This window comes from Theropithecus gelada, chromosome 10, assembly GCF_003255815.1.
Source record: "Theropithecus gelada isolate Dixy chromosome 10, Tgel_1.0, whole genome shotgun sequence".
NCBI classification, from domain to species: Eukaryota; Metazoa; Chordata; class Mammalia; order Primates; family Cercopithecidae; genus Theropithecus; species Theropithecus gelada.
The window spans coordinates 20,497,114-20,515,425 of record NC_037678.1 but is presented as its reverse complement, the minus strand read 5'-3'; the positions used below and the strand labels follow the sequence as shown (position 1 = coordinate 20,515,425).

General features: G+C 47.8%; 1 protein-coding gene across 2 annotated transcripts in view; it reads left to right on the top strand.

Moving 5' to 3' along the window:
- Nucleotides 1-17,917, top strand: part of MTMR3 (myotubularin related protein 3) — a 142,863-nt gene extending 124,946 nt beyond the window's left edge. The window contains exons 13-20 of one of the 2 annotated variants that reach the window (XM_025399068.1): nt 2,271-2,466; nt 3,266-3,451; nt 6,591-6,761; nt 7,995-8,140; nt 9,550-10,954; nt 12,092-12,202; nt 12,669-12,757; nt 15,676-17,917. In XM_025399068.1, coding sequence (XP_025254853.1) covers nt 2,271-2,466; nt 3,266-3,451; nt 6,591-6,761; nt 7,995-8,140; nt 9,550-10,954; nt 12,092-12,202; nt 12,669-12,757; nt 15,676-15,847 — 2,476 coding nt within the window. In that variant the 3' untranslated portion in view covers nt 15,848-17,917. The remainder of the gene's footprint in view (nt 1-2,270; nt 2,467-3,265; nt 3,452-6,590; nt 6,762-7,994; nt 8,141-9,549; nt 10,955-12,091; nt 12,203-12,668; nt 12,758-15,675) is intronic. The other variant, XM_025399069.1, reaches the window with a different exon arrangement.
- The last annotated feature ends 395 nt before the right edge of the window (nt 17,918-18,312 follow it).

Below are 18,312 nucleotides of genomic sequence, written 5' to 3'. Positions count from 1 at the left end.
CAGAGAATTGAGCTTGCTGCCTCCTTTGGGGATTAACCATTTGCATTTGCTACACAGTTCCAGGTCTCAGCTAGCAGCACTTTCTTCCCTAGCGTGGTATGTAGAAGGAGCCTGGCTAAGGACCCAGGAGATCGGCCACGAACTGTGTAACCTTGGCCAAGGGGTTAACTACTGTAGATCTCAGTTTTCCTGACTATAAAATGAAAGAGATGTAATCAACAATACATGATCTCTAATACCCTCCATATGTTAAAATTCTTAACTATCAGAGTCAAAAAGATATAATTAGCCCTCATCTGGTCCACATAAATGTCTTGGGGATTTTATTAAAGGTAATGCTTTTATGCATTTGGCAGCAAATCATGCTGCACTGAAGTCTCCCTCATGGATAAAAAGCAGCTGTAGCAGTGATGGGCAGCTGTAATTAGGCCCGTGGCCTGTGTTTGGGGCTGTGGAGGATGAGGGAATGGTAGGCTTCTAGTGCAGGTTGAGAATAGGACAAAGGAATGGGGAGTCTGTCAGCAGCCCCTCCTTGGCTGGCAGATTTTGGAGTACAGCTTCGTTAGTCACAGACAACACCAACTGGTATTAAATAATAGTTTAGTTAGGTTCAAAAGAACCTCACACTGGTTCTCTTGTTTACCATTTCTTCAGGTGCTAGGAGATAATTTAGTGTTTTTTCTCCTAAGCCTTATCTTCTAGTTCCTTTTGAGAATATGTGAGGAATGAAAATAAACAATTGACCCTTCAGGAAAAAAATGTTTCTCGGGTACCTACTAGGAGATAGAAAGTCTTAAGATTGGATTTTTACCAGTAACAGACTTACAATTCATTAAACAGTGGGACTCCCTGCTGTATGCTAGGCACTGTGCTGGGTACAGTTATGACTGAGACATAGTGTTAGCCATCTGAGGAGTCACAGTCTGGTTGGTAGTCCAAACAAATCCATATACAACCAGTACTTATGCACTGCATTCTGTTGTCTGCCTGGAAAGACCCCCACCTCCTTAGACTGTGCCAAAAATTCATACTTATTCCACAGGGTTTAGTAGGCCTTTATAGCCTTCCCAGAGTCCCCTGACAGAAGTGTTTGTTTCTTCCTCTGACTCAGCGTTTGAAAGGCTTGACTTGTGATCTTAACTACAAATCTGATCACATTTGGGAAAAATCAGAACTCTTTCTTAGGGATTGGGAGGGGTGAGGGAAAGCACAAGAAACAAAATGTCAACACGGTTTAAAAAGCAAGTGTGATTAGCTTGTGATTACTCCCAAGGGGCAGCTGTTGCTATCTGATACTCCTAAAATGAGATGGAGTCTCGCTCTGTCCTCCAGGCTGGAGTGCAGTGGCCCAGTCTCAGCTCACTGCAACCTCCGCCTCCCGGGTTCAAGCGATTTCACCTGCCTCAGCCTCCTGAGTAGCTGAGATTACAGGCATGCACCACTACGCCCAGCTAATGTTTGTATTTTTAGTAGAGACGGGGTTTCACCATGTTGGCCAGGCTGGTCTGGAACTCCTGACCTCAAGTGATCCGCCCACCTCAGCCTCCCAAAGTGCTGGGATTACAGGCGTGAGCCACTGCGCCCAGCCCCTAAAGGTCTTTCAAAAAAAAGTTCTCCTAGATCCCTGCTGAATCCAGTCTGTGTTAAGCCCAGCAACAGTGTGTGGCCATTGGTGTACTAATTTGTATGAGAATAAATTATCAGATTGGCCCGTCTGGTTTTAGTAAACATTAAAGAATTAAACAGTGGTAGGTGTTACAGTCTGGGTCATAGGCAGTGTTGTGTATACCATTCTTGTATACAGCATCCAGCTTATGTCTCATAGATATTTTTGTATTTATGAGTTTTTCTTAAACTTTTTTTTTTGAGAACTTGTTGGGCATAGTTGCTGGTGATTAAGTATCTTCTGTTTTACATCTCAGCAGTGGCTACATTTTATTCAGGAGAAGATTCCAGAAAGAGCTACTTTCCTTATACCATGGACTGAAAAATGTCAAATATTTTGTCTGGGAAATCATCCATACAGATTTTAGAACAAAAGGTCATCCTATTAATTGTAGCCCCTATGTCTAAGGCTCTTCTCTATTGTATAGTAGGGCTTGGGCCTCACCCTAAGACATGCTTTATGAACACACAGATTTTTTTTGTTTTGGCAGTGTTATATTTGGAGAGAGAAATCTTTGGGAATTACTTTTTAATTTGACAATCATTGAGCATGATGCAGTAAATCATAAATATCAGCATTTTCTAATCCTCTCCTGTTTTTATAGTTGGCTATCAGCTCTTGAAAGCACAAAATGGCTCCATCACTTGTCTGTGCTTCTGAAATCAGCGCTTCTGGTAGTGCATGCTGTGGATCAGGATCAGCGGCCGGTGCTAGTGCACTGCTCAGATGGCTGGGACCGCACCCCCCAGATTGTGGCATTGGCTAAGCTCTTGCTGGACCCTTATTACCGAACCATAGAGGTGAGCGCATCCAAATGGGAGGGGTTGGTACTTCAGGATGAGCTGGGGAGACGTCTTAGGAGTGATACCAGTTTTTGGGAGTGGTGAGTAGGTTAAAGAAAGTGAAATTTCTGTTTTGATCATTGGTCCTTTATACCATGAGCTAAATTGTGGTGGTTCCTCCCACAGTTCTTGCACCTCTTAAAATGGGGCAGATGATGGGTAACAAGGTATTGAGAATATAGACACATTTTCCTTTGCAGTCTGTCTACTTGTAAAAGTTTTTAGCTACCTCAGGAAAATAAGGCATCTGGAAAAGGATCTTGGCATGCTAGATGTTGACACAGAGTGTTCTGTGGAGAAGCAGCTCTACCTGAAATAACCATCTGTTGGGTTAAAGATGAAAGAAAAATCATAACGTACCCTAAAATATACACAAATATTTATTAAACCTGGGGTGTAGAAGGATCTTACAAACTTGACTTTGTAAGTGTAACACTAGAGGCAGAAATGTTAAAAGAGAAATTTAGGGGACAAGTGTGGCTTTTATATAGTGAACACAAGAGGCTAAAAATACACATTCAAGAAGGGCTTAAACGCAGTCAGTACCATTTCAGTGATCATGGAATGGAGTTCAGAGAATTGGGAAATTTCCCTAAGTGTGTGCCTCATCAGGATTGGAGCCTTCCACCAAAGGGCAAGGCCAGGTGGGCTTTCTGGGAGGCTGTTAGAGGGGATTGCTTTCTGTGACACCAGGCTTAGGACTGTCACAGTCGGGATAGTCTAGCACAAATGGTCTCTCCTGGATGCTTCCCTGCAGGGTTTCCAGGTCCTCGTGGAAATGGAGTGGCTGGATTTTGGCCATAAATTTGCTGACCGGTGTGGTCATGGGGAGAACTCGGATGATCTGAATGAACGTTGCCCAGTGTTTCTGCAGTGGCTTGACTGTGTTCATCAGCTTCAGAGGCAATTTCCTTGCTCTTTTGAGTTCAATGAAGCATTCCTTGTGAGTTTCTTCATTTTGGGGATGTTCTCGATTTGCAGGAGGGTCAGTACAAATGTTAGTGGGCCAGTTCTCACATGAAACTGTGCTGCCTCTTGCAGAATTTAATAGAGATGATTTTTTTCCTGTTACTTTTTTTTTTTTAGTTTTGCTATTTTTCAAAAAGAGGTATACCAGGTTTGCATGAAGTCCTTGTGTTGTTTTTAAACTTATTTTTAAAGGGATGGTAGAAACCCTAAATAGCAGTTAGAAATAGAAGCAATCAGAATGTCTGGACCATGCTCCCTCCAGTCTGTCTACCAGACCCCCTATGTCTGTCTCACACTCTCTCCACCCTCTCTTTTGTTGGAGGGTTCACTGTCCCTGCCCTCTTCCAGCCCCCTCTGTCCATTTGTATACCAGCTCTCATCTCCTCTCATCTGCTGCACTGGCTGGCTCCAGCATTTCTCCTCTCTGCCTTCTGCGTCAGTGCATTTCCCTCTCTACCAGAAATGGGTTTCAGCTTAAAATGTGTAGTGTCTCTCATTTTTCAAAACCCATTCTTGGTCCTGCATTTACCTCTAACTATCATCCCATTGCTCTTATTCCCCTTTATAGCAGAGCTCCTCAAGTTTTCTGCCCTTGCTATCTCAAATTCCTCTTTCCATTCTCTTAAACCCACTTCAATCAGGCATTCACCCTACTGCTTTACCAAAGCTGCTCTTGTTAAAATGACCAGTGACCTTCATGTCACCAATCCAGTGATAAGTTCTGTCTTCATCTCTTCGATCCGTCATTACCATTTGGCACAGTTTAACCACTCCCTTGAAATGCTTTCTTCAGTTGACTTCTAGTACTTGCTTGCTCTTAGTTCTCCTTTTACCTTACTGGGTTGTTTCTGCCTCCTTTGCTGATTCCTCTTAATCCCTCCAGGTTTTTTTTTTTTTTTTTTTTGAGATAGTGTCTCACTGTGTCACCCAGACTGGAGTGCAGAAGTGTGATCATAACTCACTGCATCCTCAAACTCCTGGGATCAAGGGATTCTCCCACCTCAGCCTCCCCAGTAGCTGGGACCACAGGCACATGCCAACATGCCTGGCTAGTTTTAAAAATTTTTTGTAAATAGACATGGAGTCTCGCTGTGTTGCTCAGGCTGGTCTCAAACCTCCTGATAAGTGATCCTCCCACCTTGGTTACCCAAAGAATTACAGGCGTAAGCTTCGACACCCAGCCTCCTCTCCCCAGTTCTAAATGTTGGAATGCCCCATTGCTCAGCCTCCAGGCTGCTTCTCCATCTACACTTCTAAGTATTTCATCCATTCTCGTGGCTTTAATTGCCATCTACAGATGGTGTGCTGATGAGTCCCACATTTATACACCTTCAGCTTAGACCTCGTCATTTCGGAGTCACATATCTATCTGTGACTACTAGGTATCTCTACTTGGCTGTCTTAATGTTATTTCAGACTTAATAAATTCAAAACTTGATTCTTCTTTTTGGAGACAGCATCTCACTCTGTCCCCCAGGCTGGAGTATAGTGGTGCAAACACAGCTCACTGCAGCCTTGAACTCCCAGGATCAAGTGATCTTCTCGCCTTAGTTTCCTGAGTAGCTGGGACTGCAGGTGCGCACCACTGTGCCTGACTGATGTTTTGTTTGTTTTTTTTTCTCCTAAGAGATGGGGTCTTGCTTTGTTGCCCAGGCAGGTCTCAAACACCTGGGCTCAAACAGTATCCTCCCACCCCGGCCTCCCAAAATGCTGGTATTACAGGCATGAGTCACTATGCCTGTCCAAAACTTAATTCTTGATTTCTGTGTTTCCTCACCATAAAACTTGATCTTCCAAACTTGATCTTCCAGAAGTCTTCTCTCTCACCATATGGTATTTCCATCCCTCCTTTTGTTTGGGGCAAAATTCTTTGTCATCGTCAAGTCTCCTTCCTCCCTGCCTCCCTCCCTGCCTCCCTTCTTTCTTCCCTCCCTTTCTTCCCTCCTTCCCTCCCTTCCTCCTTCCTTTTCTCCCTCCTTTCCTCCCTCCCTCCCTTCCTCCCTCCCTCCCTTCCTCCTTCCCTCCCTTCCTCCTTCCCTCCCTCCCTCCCTCCCTTCCTCCTTCCCTCCCTCCCTCCCTCCCTTCCTCCTTCCCTCCCTCACTCCCTCCCTCTTTCACATTTAGTCAGATTCTGCAGCTCTGCTTTCAAGATATATCTAAAACATGATTATTTATTGCCACCTTTACTGGTACCACACTGGTTGAAGCCACCATCATCTGCCCCAGTTGAGTCATCCCAGCATAGAGTCTCTTCTAAAACATAAGACAGGCTGTGTCATTCCTTTGCTTAAAAACCTCTAGTTACATTTTACACAAAGTAAAAGCCAAAGTCCTTAAAGTGGCCTTCCAGGGCCTTCCTAGAGGCTACCTCTCTAGGTTTATTTCCTACCATTCTCCTTCTTGTGCAATCTCGTTTAGTCACACTGGCCTCCTTGCTGTACCTCAGAAATTGCAAGCATGTGCTTACCTCAAAGCCATTGCACATGTGGTTGCCTCTGCCTGGAGTGCTTCCCCTCAGATACCCACATGCCTGCTCTTTCATGTCCATTGGGTACCAGCCAGTGAGGCCATCCTGTACTGCCTCATACATGTCCTGTCCATCTCAGTCTGCCTTGTTCTCCATAGCACTGGTCACTCTTCACCTATGACTAGAGCAAGCTCCATCAGGGCAGAAGAATTTGCTGGTCATTGCTGCATGTCTAGCACCTTAGTCATATTTGGGGCATGTGAAATGCTCAATAATTTGTCGAATGAACAAGTAGTTTTACAAGTATACTCTCAGCTCAGACTTGAGTTGTACACGGACGTGCTCCTGTACCCTGTTCATATGCTCTGGCGCTTGTGAGGGTGGCTGTTAATTCAGAATCTCAGACTATTTATCAGGGAAGCTAAGAGGAATGGGGGTACCAACAACCTGTCTGACTCAGGTGGTTGGGTCCTGGAATTGGTGGTGTGAGGAGGAGGAGGCTACTGCATGGCTCACTGGGTTCCCCATCCTAACAGAGTAAATTGAAGTGTTCTTAGGGATGTCAGGATAAGGTGGCTCGGCTGAGCTGATTTCTCAGAGTATGCATGCCTGATTGCTTAATTTATGCTTTATTGGAATCCCATAGGTGAAACTGGTACAGCATACCTATTCCTGCCTCTTTGGAACATTCCTGTGCAACAATGCCAAGGAGAGAGGGGAGAAGCATACTCAGGAACGGACATGTTCCGTGTGGTCACTTCTTCGGGCTGGCAACAAGGCTTTCAAAAACCTACTGTATTCCTCTCAGTCAGAAGCCGTATGTATCCTTCAGCCTTTCCACTGTGATCAGCAGAAGGAATTTGGGGTTGGTTACATATGAGAGCCTTTTTGAGTAGTGACTGTTTTTGTGAAGGCCTCTCTATCTCTGGATGGACTGATTCCATTTTTCCCTTATGATTCTGTCCTGAGGAAGTCCTGCTTCTGATAGTACTCTGACCTGTTTCTGATGACTACTTGCTGAGGGTGGTTTGATTTAACACAGATCTCTACTTTGCCACCCTAGACATGAATCTTTTTTGGCACTGCCTCCAGAGCTTATTTCTAGCATGTTCTGTCTTATGGGAGAGGCACTTAAGTTGCTTCCTGATGCACTGATAGCTCAGAAGGAGCTGCCACCAGGCCCCCAGCACCCTCCCAGTGTCAATAAACAATGATACCCACCATAGCTTCTCTCAGAACAGTAAACTGTGTTTGACATTGGTGTGTGTGTGTGTCTGTCTGTCTGTGTGATTCTCTGCTCACATGAAGAGCTGGCAGGCCCTTTAAGACTTTGTTCCCTGAAGAAATGAATACCTTCTGTTAAGCAGAGAAAAGGAGGCACATAGACATATGTGTCAGTTTCATAGTAATATTGTCTTTGTCAGAATGTATCTTAAACCCTAAAGAAGTCAAAAGGAGGCTAATCAGAGTTTATATTGATTTCCTGGATTATTTATATGGTTCTTATTACATTTAAGTAATCACAGAAAAGATTTAAGCTGACTGCTTGTTTCTCCCCTTCAGTGTGCCTTCTGAGGAAGTAACAATACAGCAGAAAAATTTCCTTTTCACATGATTAATTTAAATGATCCTATAAAATGGGTTTGACAGTGTTTTTTGAAGCCAAGCTTTTGTGCCAGCGAGATGGACAATCAGCATCTAATAGAATGACTCACTTTCTTAGGCAGTAAAAGCAACAAATCAAGCTGATGAAAGTCAGACATTGAAGGTGACCCAAGAAATAGCTATAATGAGAAAGGGATCTAAAAAAATATTTTAGATTTTCATGCTCTCAAGAGGCTCTTAGGTGAAAAATATTGGCCATGTAAAATGTCTAGTCGTGTATTGGTCCTCTTGGGATAGACCTGTATCCATTGGTGCTGCTGCTTTGTGGAGATCCGGTCAGCCCTGTTTGGTATTCCAGCTGGGTGCTTGCTCTTGATCCTCATTTCCAGACATCCTAGAAGACTTATTGGGACCTATTTAAACCTGTGTCCTCCCCCCTCCTCAGGTGCTGTACCCTGTGTGCCATGTGCGTAACCTGATGCTGTGGAGTGCAGTGTACCTGCCCTGCCCATCCCCAACCACCCCTGTGGATGACAGCTGTGCACCATACCCAGCCCCAGGCACCAGCCCTGATGATCCACCCCTGAGCCGGTGAGCCCAGGGTGATGCCACGGGCCTGACAGCCTGTGTGGTGTATTCCTGTGTTGGGACATGTCCAGGGATGGTTAGAGATCATAATGTTATGTGCCTCCACAATATCTTTCTTAGATCTCTGCAGTTTTTTCAGGGAAGTTATAGGGATTTCTGGGTTACAAGGCTGTAAGAGCCTTGTTTCTGGGAGTGAGTTGGGCCCTGTTGCTTCATGTTGTTTTGCATGCACTGAGCAGCTCCTCAGTGATAGAGCAAATCCTCCAGGTTTTCTGTGACCCCCTGGTTTGTGTTTTCCCCAGTGCTCTGTGCCCCTGCCTATTTGCCATGATTTGTCTTCTGAGGCGTAAAAGGCAGATGCTGTCAGATGACAGAAAATTTTGCTTTGGGGCCAGGCTTGGTGGCTCATGCCTGTAATCCCAGCACTTTGGGAGGCCAAGGCGGGAGGATCACTTGAGCCCAGGAGTTCCAGACCAGCCTAGGCAACATGGTGAAACCCCGTTTCTACCCAAAATGCAAAAACTAACCAAGCGTGGTGGCACATATCTGTAGTCCCAGCTACTTGGGAGGCTGAGGCAGGAGGATCGCTTGAGCCTGGGAGGTGGAGGTTGCAATGATCCAAGATCCATTGCACTCCAGCCTGGATGACAGGGCAAGACCTGTCTCAGGAAAAAGAAAAAAAAAAAAGAAAAAATTTGGCTCTGTCACTTGAGAGTTAGCTTTATTAAATACAGACTGATAGATAACGCATTAATTTAAAATACTGTAATATCAAGAAACACCAGTGCTACTTTGCCACCCACTGAGAAACACAGCAGCATCATGAAGAATGTCTTTCGGAAATAGCATTTGCAGGCTGGGCACAGTGGCTTACGCCTGTAATCCCAGCACTTTGGGAGGCCAAAGTGGGCAAATCACCTGGGATAAGGAGTTCAAGACCAGCCTGGCCAAAATGGTGAAACTCCCATCTCTACTGAAAATACAACAAAAATTAGCCGGCCGTGGTGGCAGGTACCTATAATCCCAGCTACTTGGGAGGCTGAGGCAGAATCGCTTGAACCTGGGAGGAGGAGGTTGTAGTGAGCTGAGATTGAGCCACTGCACTCCAGCCTGGGTGACAGAGTGAGAGTCCGTCTCAAAAAAAAAAAAAAAAAACATTTGCTGTTAGCTCATTTGTATGTATGGGGCATGGGGTTGGGGGAGGGTGAAAGGAAATCTGCACACTAGGAGGAGGACTTATTCCGGAGCTTTGCCGCTCCAGCAGTCTGGGCCTCGCTCCAGAGATGCTATAGCTCCATGAGTAGCTGTAACGGACCCAGTTACGAAGCAACTGCTTGTTAAAACCTATTGTCTCCTACTTCCCTCCAGACAGCTTCCAAGATTTTCATTTCCCCCAAATTTCTTTCCTGTAGGCTACCAAAGACTAGATCGTATGACAATCTGAGCACAGCCTGTGACAACACAGTGCCTCTAGCCAGCCGGCGCTGCAGCGACCCCAGCCTGAATGAGAAGTGGCAGGAACACCGGCGCTCGCTAGAGCTGAGCAGCCTGGCTGGCCCTGGAGAGGATCCCCTTTCTGCCGACAGCCTAGGGAAGCCCACCAGAGTGCCGGGGGGTGCCGAGCTTTCCGTTGCAGCTGGAGTAGCCGAGGGGCAGATGGAGAACATCTTGCAGGAGGCCACCAAAGAGGAGAGTGGAGTAGAGGAGCCTGCCCACAGGGCAGGCATTGAGATGCAGGAGTTTAAAGAGAACCCTCTCTTAGAAAAGGAGAGCAGGAGGAAGACACCTGAGGCCTCAACCATTGGACTTCACCAAGACCTAGAACTGGGTGATGCTGCTCTGAGGAGCCATCTGGACATGAGCCGGCCTCTGTTTTCACAGGGTATTTCTGAACAGCAGGGTGGGCTCAGTGTTCTCCTCAGTTCTCTCCAGTTCCCCCTGAGGGATGAGGATTCCCTGGAGGTCCCTGTGGAGCAGTTTCGAATAGAAGAGAAGGCAGAGGGTAGGGAGGAAGCAGTTCTTCCAATCCCAGTAGATGCAAAAGTTGGCTGTGGTACCTCACAATCATGTTCTCTGCTACCTTCCCAAGTCCCTTTTGAGACCAGAGGACCAAATGTGGACAGTTCTACAGACATGTTAGTGGAAGATAAGGTGGAATCAGGAAGTGGGCCCCAAGTCCATCATAGACCTTGCCTTGTTAATAGTGGCAAGGACAGGCTTCCCCAGACCATGGAACCCAGCCCTTCAGAGACAAGCCTGGTTGAGAGGCCCCAAGTGGGGTCTGTGGTGCATAGGACTTCCCCTGGCAGCACTCTCAGCCTGACACGTTCCCCTTGTGCCTTGCCTTTAGCTGAATGTAAAGAGGGGCTTGTGTGCAACGGTGCCCCAGAGACTGAAAACAGGGCTTCAGAGCAGCCCCCAGGTCTTAGCACCCTCCAGATGTACGCCACACCCAATGGGCATTTCGCCAATGGGGAGGCTGGTAGGAGCAAGGACTCACTGAGCCGTCAGCTGTCTGCTATGAGCTGCAGCTCTGCCCACTTACACTCAAGGAACTTGCACCACAAGTGGCTCCATAGCCACTCAGGGAGGCCATCTGCAACCAGTAGCCCCGACCAGCCTTCCCGCAGCCACCTGGATGATGATGGCATGTCAGTGTACACGGACACAATCCAACAGCGCCTGCGTCAGATTGAGTCAGGCCACCAGCAGGAAGTAGAAACTTTGAAGAAACAAGTCCAGGAGCTGAAGAGTCGCCTGGAGAGCCAGTACCTGACCAGCTCCCTACACTTTAATGGAGACTTTGGGGATGAGGTGGTGAGTAGGCTGTGGTATTCCTCCATAGCTGCCCAAGGAGACAGGGCACACTAAGGCTGGGTGCCTTTTGTGCCAAGAGCATGGTGATTGGTACAGGTTGTTATAAGGATTGGAAAGGTCCAGAGTAGCCCTGTTAAGAGAGGCTGGAGATGAGCCTCTGCCACAGCAATGGCAGCCTGCCTGTTTTCTGCTTTGCTTACTTTCCACAGATGTCCTATTGAGGCCGTTGGAGAGGAAGAGACTTAGCATGCACTACATGGTTGGTCAGATCTCTCAGACACAGGATCATAAGTCTTCAGAAGAGCTTGAACCCGTGGGCAGAATGACATCTGTAGGGCAATGCCAAGTTATTCCTGTCAGATTTTAGTGCCTGTTCTACCTTAGTAACTGCAAAGTATTAGCCCTTCCAGATGTAGGCTATGACTTTGAAGGTTCAGTTCTTTTTAAACAAATATTTATACCCCACCCTGTGACAGATGCTGGCAGTAGAAATGGAGAGAAGGGACTGGTTTCTAGCACTGTTGAGGAGTTAGCTCTGATGGAGGTTGGTGGCTGGAAAGGGGTTCCAGAGGGGAGGTTCTTAAGGAGATGCTTTCTTCTCTGGGTGGAGTTGATTCAGGCAGCTCAAGTACAATTGTGAGCCTGGCTCTCAAGTGGTCAGCGTGCATTAAAGGCGGGCACATCCAATGACTTTCAGTTCAGAGTGACTTGGCTTTTCCTTCATGCTAATGATAGTTTCTCATGTTCCCAGAGAGTCCTTCCAAAAAAAGGAGGGCATCTGGAAAGCACTCATCTTTAACTAAGTGGCAGGCAGGTTTGGATTGACAGGCCCACTGGAGCAGCTGACATACAGAATTCTCATTCCATTTGGGTCACTTCTCTCACTTTCTGGAACCCTGAGGCCTGTCTTTCCACTCCAAAGTCACTGCACACAACCTGTGTATCCGTCTCCCAGCTGAGCCCAGGCCCACACTGCACTTCTTCACCCAGTTCTTGATGGCTGATGCATCTGCAGATTCGGCAGTCCTAGCACTCGGCCCCACCCAGAGTCCTCAGTGCTCCCTTCTTCACCAGGCCTTTTCTTCTTTTGGGAGGAGACGAGGTTCATTCTGTTCAGCTGTGTTTGTTTGCCAACAGACTTCAATCCCCGACTCGGAAAGCAATCTGGATCAGAACTGTTTGTCTCGCTGCAGCACAGAGATTTTCTCTGAAGCCAGCTGGGAGCAGGTGGATAAACAGGACACGGAGGTACAGGCTCAGCCCCTGCTCTGAGTGCCATCCATTTAACTGTTTTGTGGTTCTTCTCCACCCCCATTCCCACCCCATACCCCTGGCCAAGGAAGCACCTCACAGCACAGCTAGGCTTGAGCCTCTGGCACCTCAGCTCCTGGGAACCCACATGAAGCCTAGGATTTCTGAGCCAGGGAGACTCAGCAAGCTGGCCCTCCCTCTTCATTGCCTCTATGAACTGGAGCCTTGCCAGCTCTCACAGTGACCCAGGGTGCTGCTGCCTGCTACTTTATCTCAGGGGAGATTGGAGTCCCCTCCAGGGAAACGATTTGGACGCCTTTCTTGTACTGTTGACATCAGATCTGGGCTGGTGCCACCGGGGCCAGTGAGGTCCTTGTGACTCTTGCTGCCCCCAGCATGGCTCTGCTGGCTCCAGCTGGATGACCCATCTCCTGTCAGTAACCTGGCCCCATCTGTTTTGCAGATGACCCGTTGGCTTCCTGACCACCTGGCCGCCCACTGCTATGCGTGTGACAGTGCCTTCTGGCTTGCCAGTAGGAAGCACCACTGCAGGTACCATTGAAGGGGGTATGATAGGGTGGGCTGGGTGTGGAGGCTGAGGGTTGGCCCACAGAGCCTGCAGAGTAGAGGGTTGTGGGCATCTCAGTGTTCTGTCTGAGGCAGACCAATGGTCTTATCTTCCTGTGCCTCTGAAATTGGTGTTTGCAAAACTGCATTTGGCATCTTTGTTGAAATTGAGAGGAATCACTATTAAATTCTGAAATGTGCAAATGGTAGCATTTGGTTTTGTCTCCCAGATTGGTGGAACAACAGCCACCACCGAAACCACCATTTCTCATTCTCAGCATAACATTTCTTCCCATTCAACATGGCTACTATGAGCAAAACCAGTTTTCCTGTGATAGGGAGGGAACTATTTTCCTATTCCTTTCCTGCTCCCTGACCCCACCCTTGTTTTCCCTTGTGCCATTGGTGAGCAGTCATAGCTTGGGCAGTAGTAGGGACAGCTGAGGACAGTCTTCCAATCATTAAGGTTCCTGACTTCTTTTTCCTTCTGGGTTGGGGTAGTGAGTTACTAGGGATGCTTTGTCCCAGCTAGGGTGTTGACCGTCTGGTGGATGTTCAGTGTTCTTGGAAGTTTATCTGAATCGTGCCATAGCTCACCCACATGAGTGAACCTGGATTGAAAATGGAACAACCTCTTTGGCTAGCAATGATGCTTCTAGGACATGTATCTCCCCACCCTGCACCCCAAGCCCAGATATCTTTGGTTGGCTTCTCTTCTGAGCTTTTTCTCCCCTCCTTGCAGGGACACTGACCGTGTTGATCAAACGTGGTGAGCATTTGCAACAACCTGCCTGTGATGTCTGCACATCTACAATAACTTGTCCACACTAACTCTTATCATTTCCCCCTCTCTGCACTCACTGGGGTGAAGCCTGGGGCCTGGGGTGCACGGGCAGGCAGACGTGGACTTGAGGGGATGGATTCAAAGCAGCTGAGGAGAGGCCATCAAGGGTGGGTCAGGCTGTAGCCATGTGCTCCCCTCCTGATCACAGAGGTCAGCCAGGCCGTCTTGCTTGTGACAAGAAGTAGTGCTTCTTGTCTTCTGGTCTTGTAGGGGAGCCAGTTGGGTTTTCAGAGCTATTTATTTTGGGTCAGTGATTCATTGAGATGCCAGAATAATGCTAGTAATTTCCAGGTCAAACAGCATCACTGCTGCTTCCCCCGCCCGCCAACCTTTTTTTAAAGAGACCAGGACTGAACAGAGGTGGTCTTTCCAGAGAATTGTTTTAGCATGGAAGACTTTAAGGAAAGACTCCACTTAGCGTCTTTCAGGGTCCTCTGAAAGAAGTCAGATAGAAAAGCATCAGCCAGGTGCAGTGGCTCACGCCTGTAATTCTAGCACTTTGGGAGACCGAGGTAGGCGGATCACCTGAAGTCAGGAGTTCAAGAGCAGCCTGCCCAACATTGTGAAACTCCACTTCTACTAAAAATACAAAATTAGCCGGGCATGGTGGTGCATACCTGTAATCCCAGCTTCTTGGAAGGCTGAGGCAGGAAAATCGCCTGAACCTGGGAGGTGGAGGTTGCAGTGAGCCAAGATCGCGCCATTGCACTCTAGCCTAGGCAATAAGAGCAAAACTCCATCTCAGAAAAGAAAAGAAAGAAAAGCATCAAATTCATGTCAGGCTTTTGAGCTGAACTCCAGCAGGGATGTTAAAGAAGTGTAGCCGTTCAGAAATTTTTCTGTGTAACTACAGGTTTTTGCTGACTCATGCTTTTTAGAACTAGTTATGAAGTACTTACAACATTCTAGAAGATGAATTTTGTGTTTTTCTTTTCTGTCTTTGCATTGCCCCATGTCCCCCCTTTCATTTTGTGGTATTCTTTTGTTCCCAACTGGTCTTCAGTCTTCTCTCCTCCTGTGCCTAAGTGATCCTTAATCCAACAGTGGGTTTGCATTCCGAACAGCATAAATGAAAAGTTAGTGATCCTGGCTAAGAAGCTGCCTTCCCTCAGTCTTTGGTGGGCTGTGTCAGGCTTCTTGGGATTTCTTGTTCTTAGGCTCATTGGGATTGATTTGTACCTCAGGGCCCAGGAAAAGTAGAGTTGTAAGGTGGGCAGAAACAATTCCCTTTCCTGTTGGCTCTGATGGGCATCCGTCTGGGGGTGCAGGCCTGTGCTGCACAGATGCCTCAGAATCCAGCTTTCAGGGGAGGAGGAGAGGGAGGCCTGGGGCCTGAGTGCATTCTGGCCTTCTGGTAGAACTCTGGTTTTCCCTGGAGATGCATGGGTTGGGGAGTGAGCCATAATTGACTGACACCTATCTAATAAGGGGGTGTGTGTGCACGTGTGTTCATCTGTGTTCTTGTCCTCCCATCTCTCCTCTTTCACCCTCTGAGCATGCATCACAGGCTGCTTGTCCCTGGCTTTGCATGCTGCCAGCAGAGCAGTCCAAAATGGCAACAGTCTATCTACCATGTTTCTGCCTTTGATTCTCTGGAGAAGTGGCCGTTGGGCAAGGTTCCTTACTCCCCAGTGAGGCTGGGTAGTTGTTTCTCTCATTTGAGGAGCCTGGCCTTTGTGATCACAAGCTACACAGAGAGCATTGACTAGGTTGGTGTGGCCACTGGGTTTTCCTGGATCAGGACTTAACCCATTGTTAGGCCTATGTATTCTCACAGATCTCTCTTGAGCAGCATTCTTCTGTATACCTGGTACCCTTGAGTCAGTGGTGAGGCAGCCAAGTATCCTTGGCCCTAAAGTGAAAATGACATGTGACTCTGCTAGGTAGGGACACCTTCCCTACCCAGCTTGTTCCTGGGCTAGAGAGATGAAAGGATTTGATCTCAAGGAGCTCCAGCACATGCAAATTACACACAGCAAACTTTGTCTTTTGAAGTTGGTTTCCCTACCGCATACCTGCTGGCCAAAACTAACATTGTTCTGTTTCTTCTCATCTCAAGGAATTGTGGGAACGTATTCTGCTCCAGTTGTTGTAACCAGAAGGTTCCAGTTCCCAGCCAGCAGCTCTTTGAACCCAGTCGAGTATGCAAGTCTTGCTATAGCAGCCTACGTCCCACGAGCTCCAGCATTGACCTTGAACTGGATAAGCCCATTGCTGCCACTTCCAACTGAAGCTCAGTGACCTGGGTGGGCAGTGGCCAAGCTGCTGTTCCTATGACAGGCCCACACAGCCTGGGCAGACCAAGAGGCCCGTGCACTTTGGAATGGGGGCATGGAACCACCTGTACAGAGTGACAGAAATTTGGGATGCACCACTGGATTGTAGATTGATTTTTATTTCCTGTCCTTACCACTCTCTCCCTACCTTTTCCATCCTCTTTCTTTGCCTTCAAAAAAGGAAACTCTCCCTTGGTTGTCTTAATTTTTTTTTGATGGAAGACCAGGGGTTGCCAGGCCTGCTGTAACTGCCGAGCTGCCTGCTGTCAGGTGACACCGAGGGATGGCTTGTTTCTCCTGGGTGGGAGGATGGTGGTCAGAGCCAGGAGTATGGGGATCTGAGACCGTGAGCAGGGAAGAAAGCCAGTGCTAACATACAACCATTCCTCACGCCACCGCCACATCAGAGCTGGTTGGGAACCCTTTGCTGCTGGGGAGGCTGGAAGCATATTCCCCAAGAGCACTGCCCTGGGCATCATCTCCCTCCTGCAAGGAGCTGAGCCAGTCCTCTCACAGATGGATAAATGAGGCTGATGTTTGGAGGGAGGGGCACACGGTAAATGGCATCCCCTTAGGCCCCTCTTTGGGAAAGGAAAGTGGATGCTCCTTTGAGGCAGGCGAGGGGCTGAGAGTTGGGTAGCCATCATGTTATCCCCCGTGGGATTCCATTTTTAACTTGACCCAGATTATCTTGGGCCCCCTTTGCTTTCAGGGGGCTGCTTCCCTGGGCCAGGCTGTGTAGCACTTCCCACCCTCAGGCATGAGTACAGACTGGCCAAAATAGTTATGCACTCAAGGTCAAAGCCTGCCCTGAGCCCAGATACACCTGGGTCCCCATTCTGGGGCCTGGTCCCTTAAACAATCTCTTCCTCAGCCAGCACAGGGAAATCCAGACTCAGGGTTCCAGAAATCCCCCATTCCCAAACCAAACCAATCATGGATCTTCCCTTTAAGGGGTAGAATCAGCCTTTAGAGTTACAAGCCCCTGGAAAAGGGAGCAGGTCCTCATACAATCAGCCTTTCTCCTTCTCTTCTTGGAACAGGAAGAAGGGCTGAGCAGTCCCCCTTCCCCACTCCTGGCTGTCTGAGTGGGCACTTGTCTGGCTGCTATCCAGCAGTGAAGGGCCACTTGGTGACTTTGTAGGGTTCCTTAGAGAAGTGACATAGCCTTGAGGAGATTTGGGGCACCTTTCCTCAGTGAGCTTTGATATGGTCCAAAAACAGCCTTAAATCAAGAATATATGTGGAGGTGGGTGTGGGGAAGGTTGGAGAAGAGTGCATTCTTTGTAATTTTGGCATCCATGTTTTGTGCCTGCCCTCCCTCTTGGGGAGGCCATGCTTGGCTCTGCTGAAAGCTGCTAACTGGTGACAGGGTGGATCATGGTGAGGACTAGGGGTAAGGTCAGGGAATGCTTAAGCTCTGGCCTTGCCCTGTATTGCTCTTCTCCTTTGGTAGCAGTTCCCTGACCAAGGGCAAGCTGTGTCTCAGGAAGGTGGCTTCTGTGCGTGCCTGGGTGTGTTACGGCGTGGCCCAGAAGGCTTCCCTGGTGTTCTCAGTTCAGGCAAAGCCCAGAGCATATGAGCACGTCTCTGACTTCCAGTGGCAACAGGTTGCTCAGAGTTTGTGTGTGGTGAAACAGGGTGTAGTTCTTTACCACATTCTGTGTCATCTGGTTGTGCAGGTAGGGGAAAAGTTGGTCTAATTGAAGATTGTGCAGTTCCCAGTTACAGGTGCCAAGAGGTTATGATACGGGTTTCTTGGGTCTGATGTACAGTGTGAATAAATGCTTGCAGCTCTTAGCTCTTTTTTGATCAATGAAGCACTTTTTTATTAATATTTTCCTTTGTTAAAGGAGGAACCGTAACTCTCCATAGCTGTACATATAACCCTTTTCTCCTAAAGAGGAGTCAGTGCTCCTATATTTTTCATTTTTTGTCAAAGCAAGAAGTAAATACTTTAGAATTGTTAAATATATAAATAAAGTGAATAAAGTTGAGTGTTCCACATGGTAGCATTTGCTAACACTTCCTAATTCTTCGCCCTGTGGTTTATCCCCTCTTCATCCCTTTTCCCTCTCACACAGAAGTGTTTGAGGGCCTGCTGGGAAACTGACCTTTGGCAAAGGAAAGCTACAGATAGCCTTCCGTCTCTAGACCTTGGCAAGGAGCCTCACCATGATGTCCAAGCACTGAACGCATTTCCTCAGTGATTTTGCTCCTAAAATCTCCCAGGCTAAAAGAGGGCAAAGCAGTCAGGCGTCTGACCTGGCAGCTGTTCCTCCTCCTCTGAAGAGTGGCACATCAGTAGTCATTACAACTACCTCTCGCCTCTAGGCTCCATTTTTAGCTGCTGCTCTGATTTCAGGGCAGCCAGTACTCTGGCCCCTTCGGTGGGGGAGTGGAAGGAGGTGTGGGGTAGG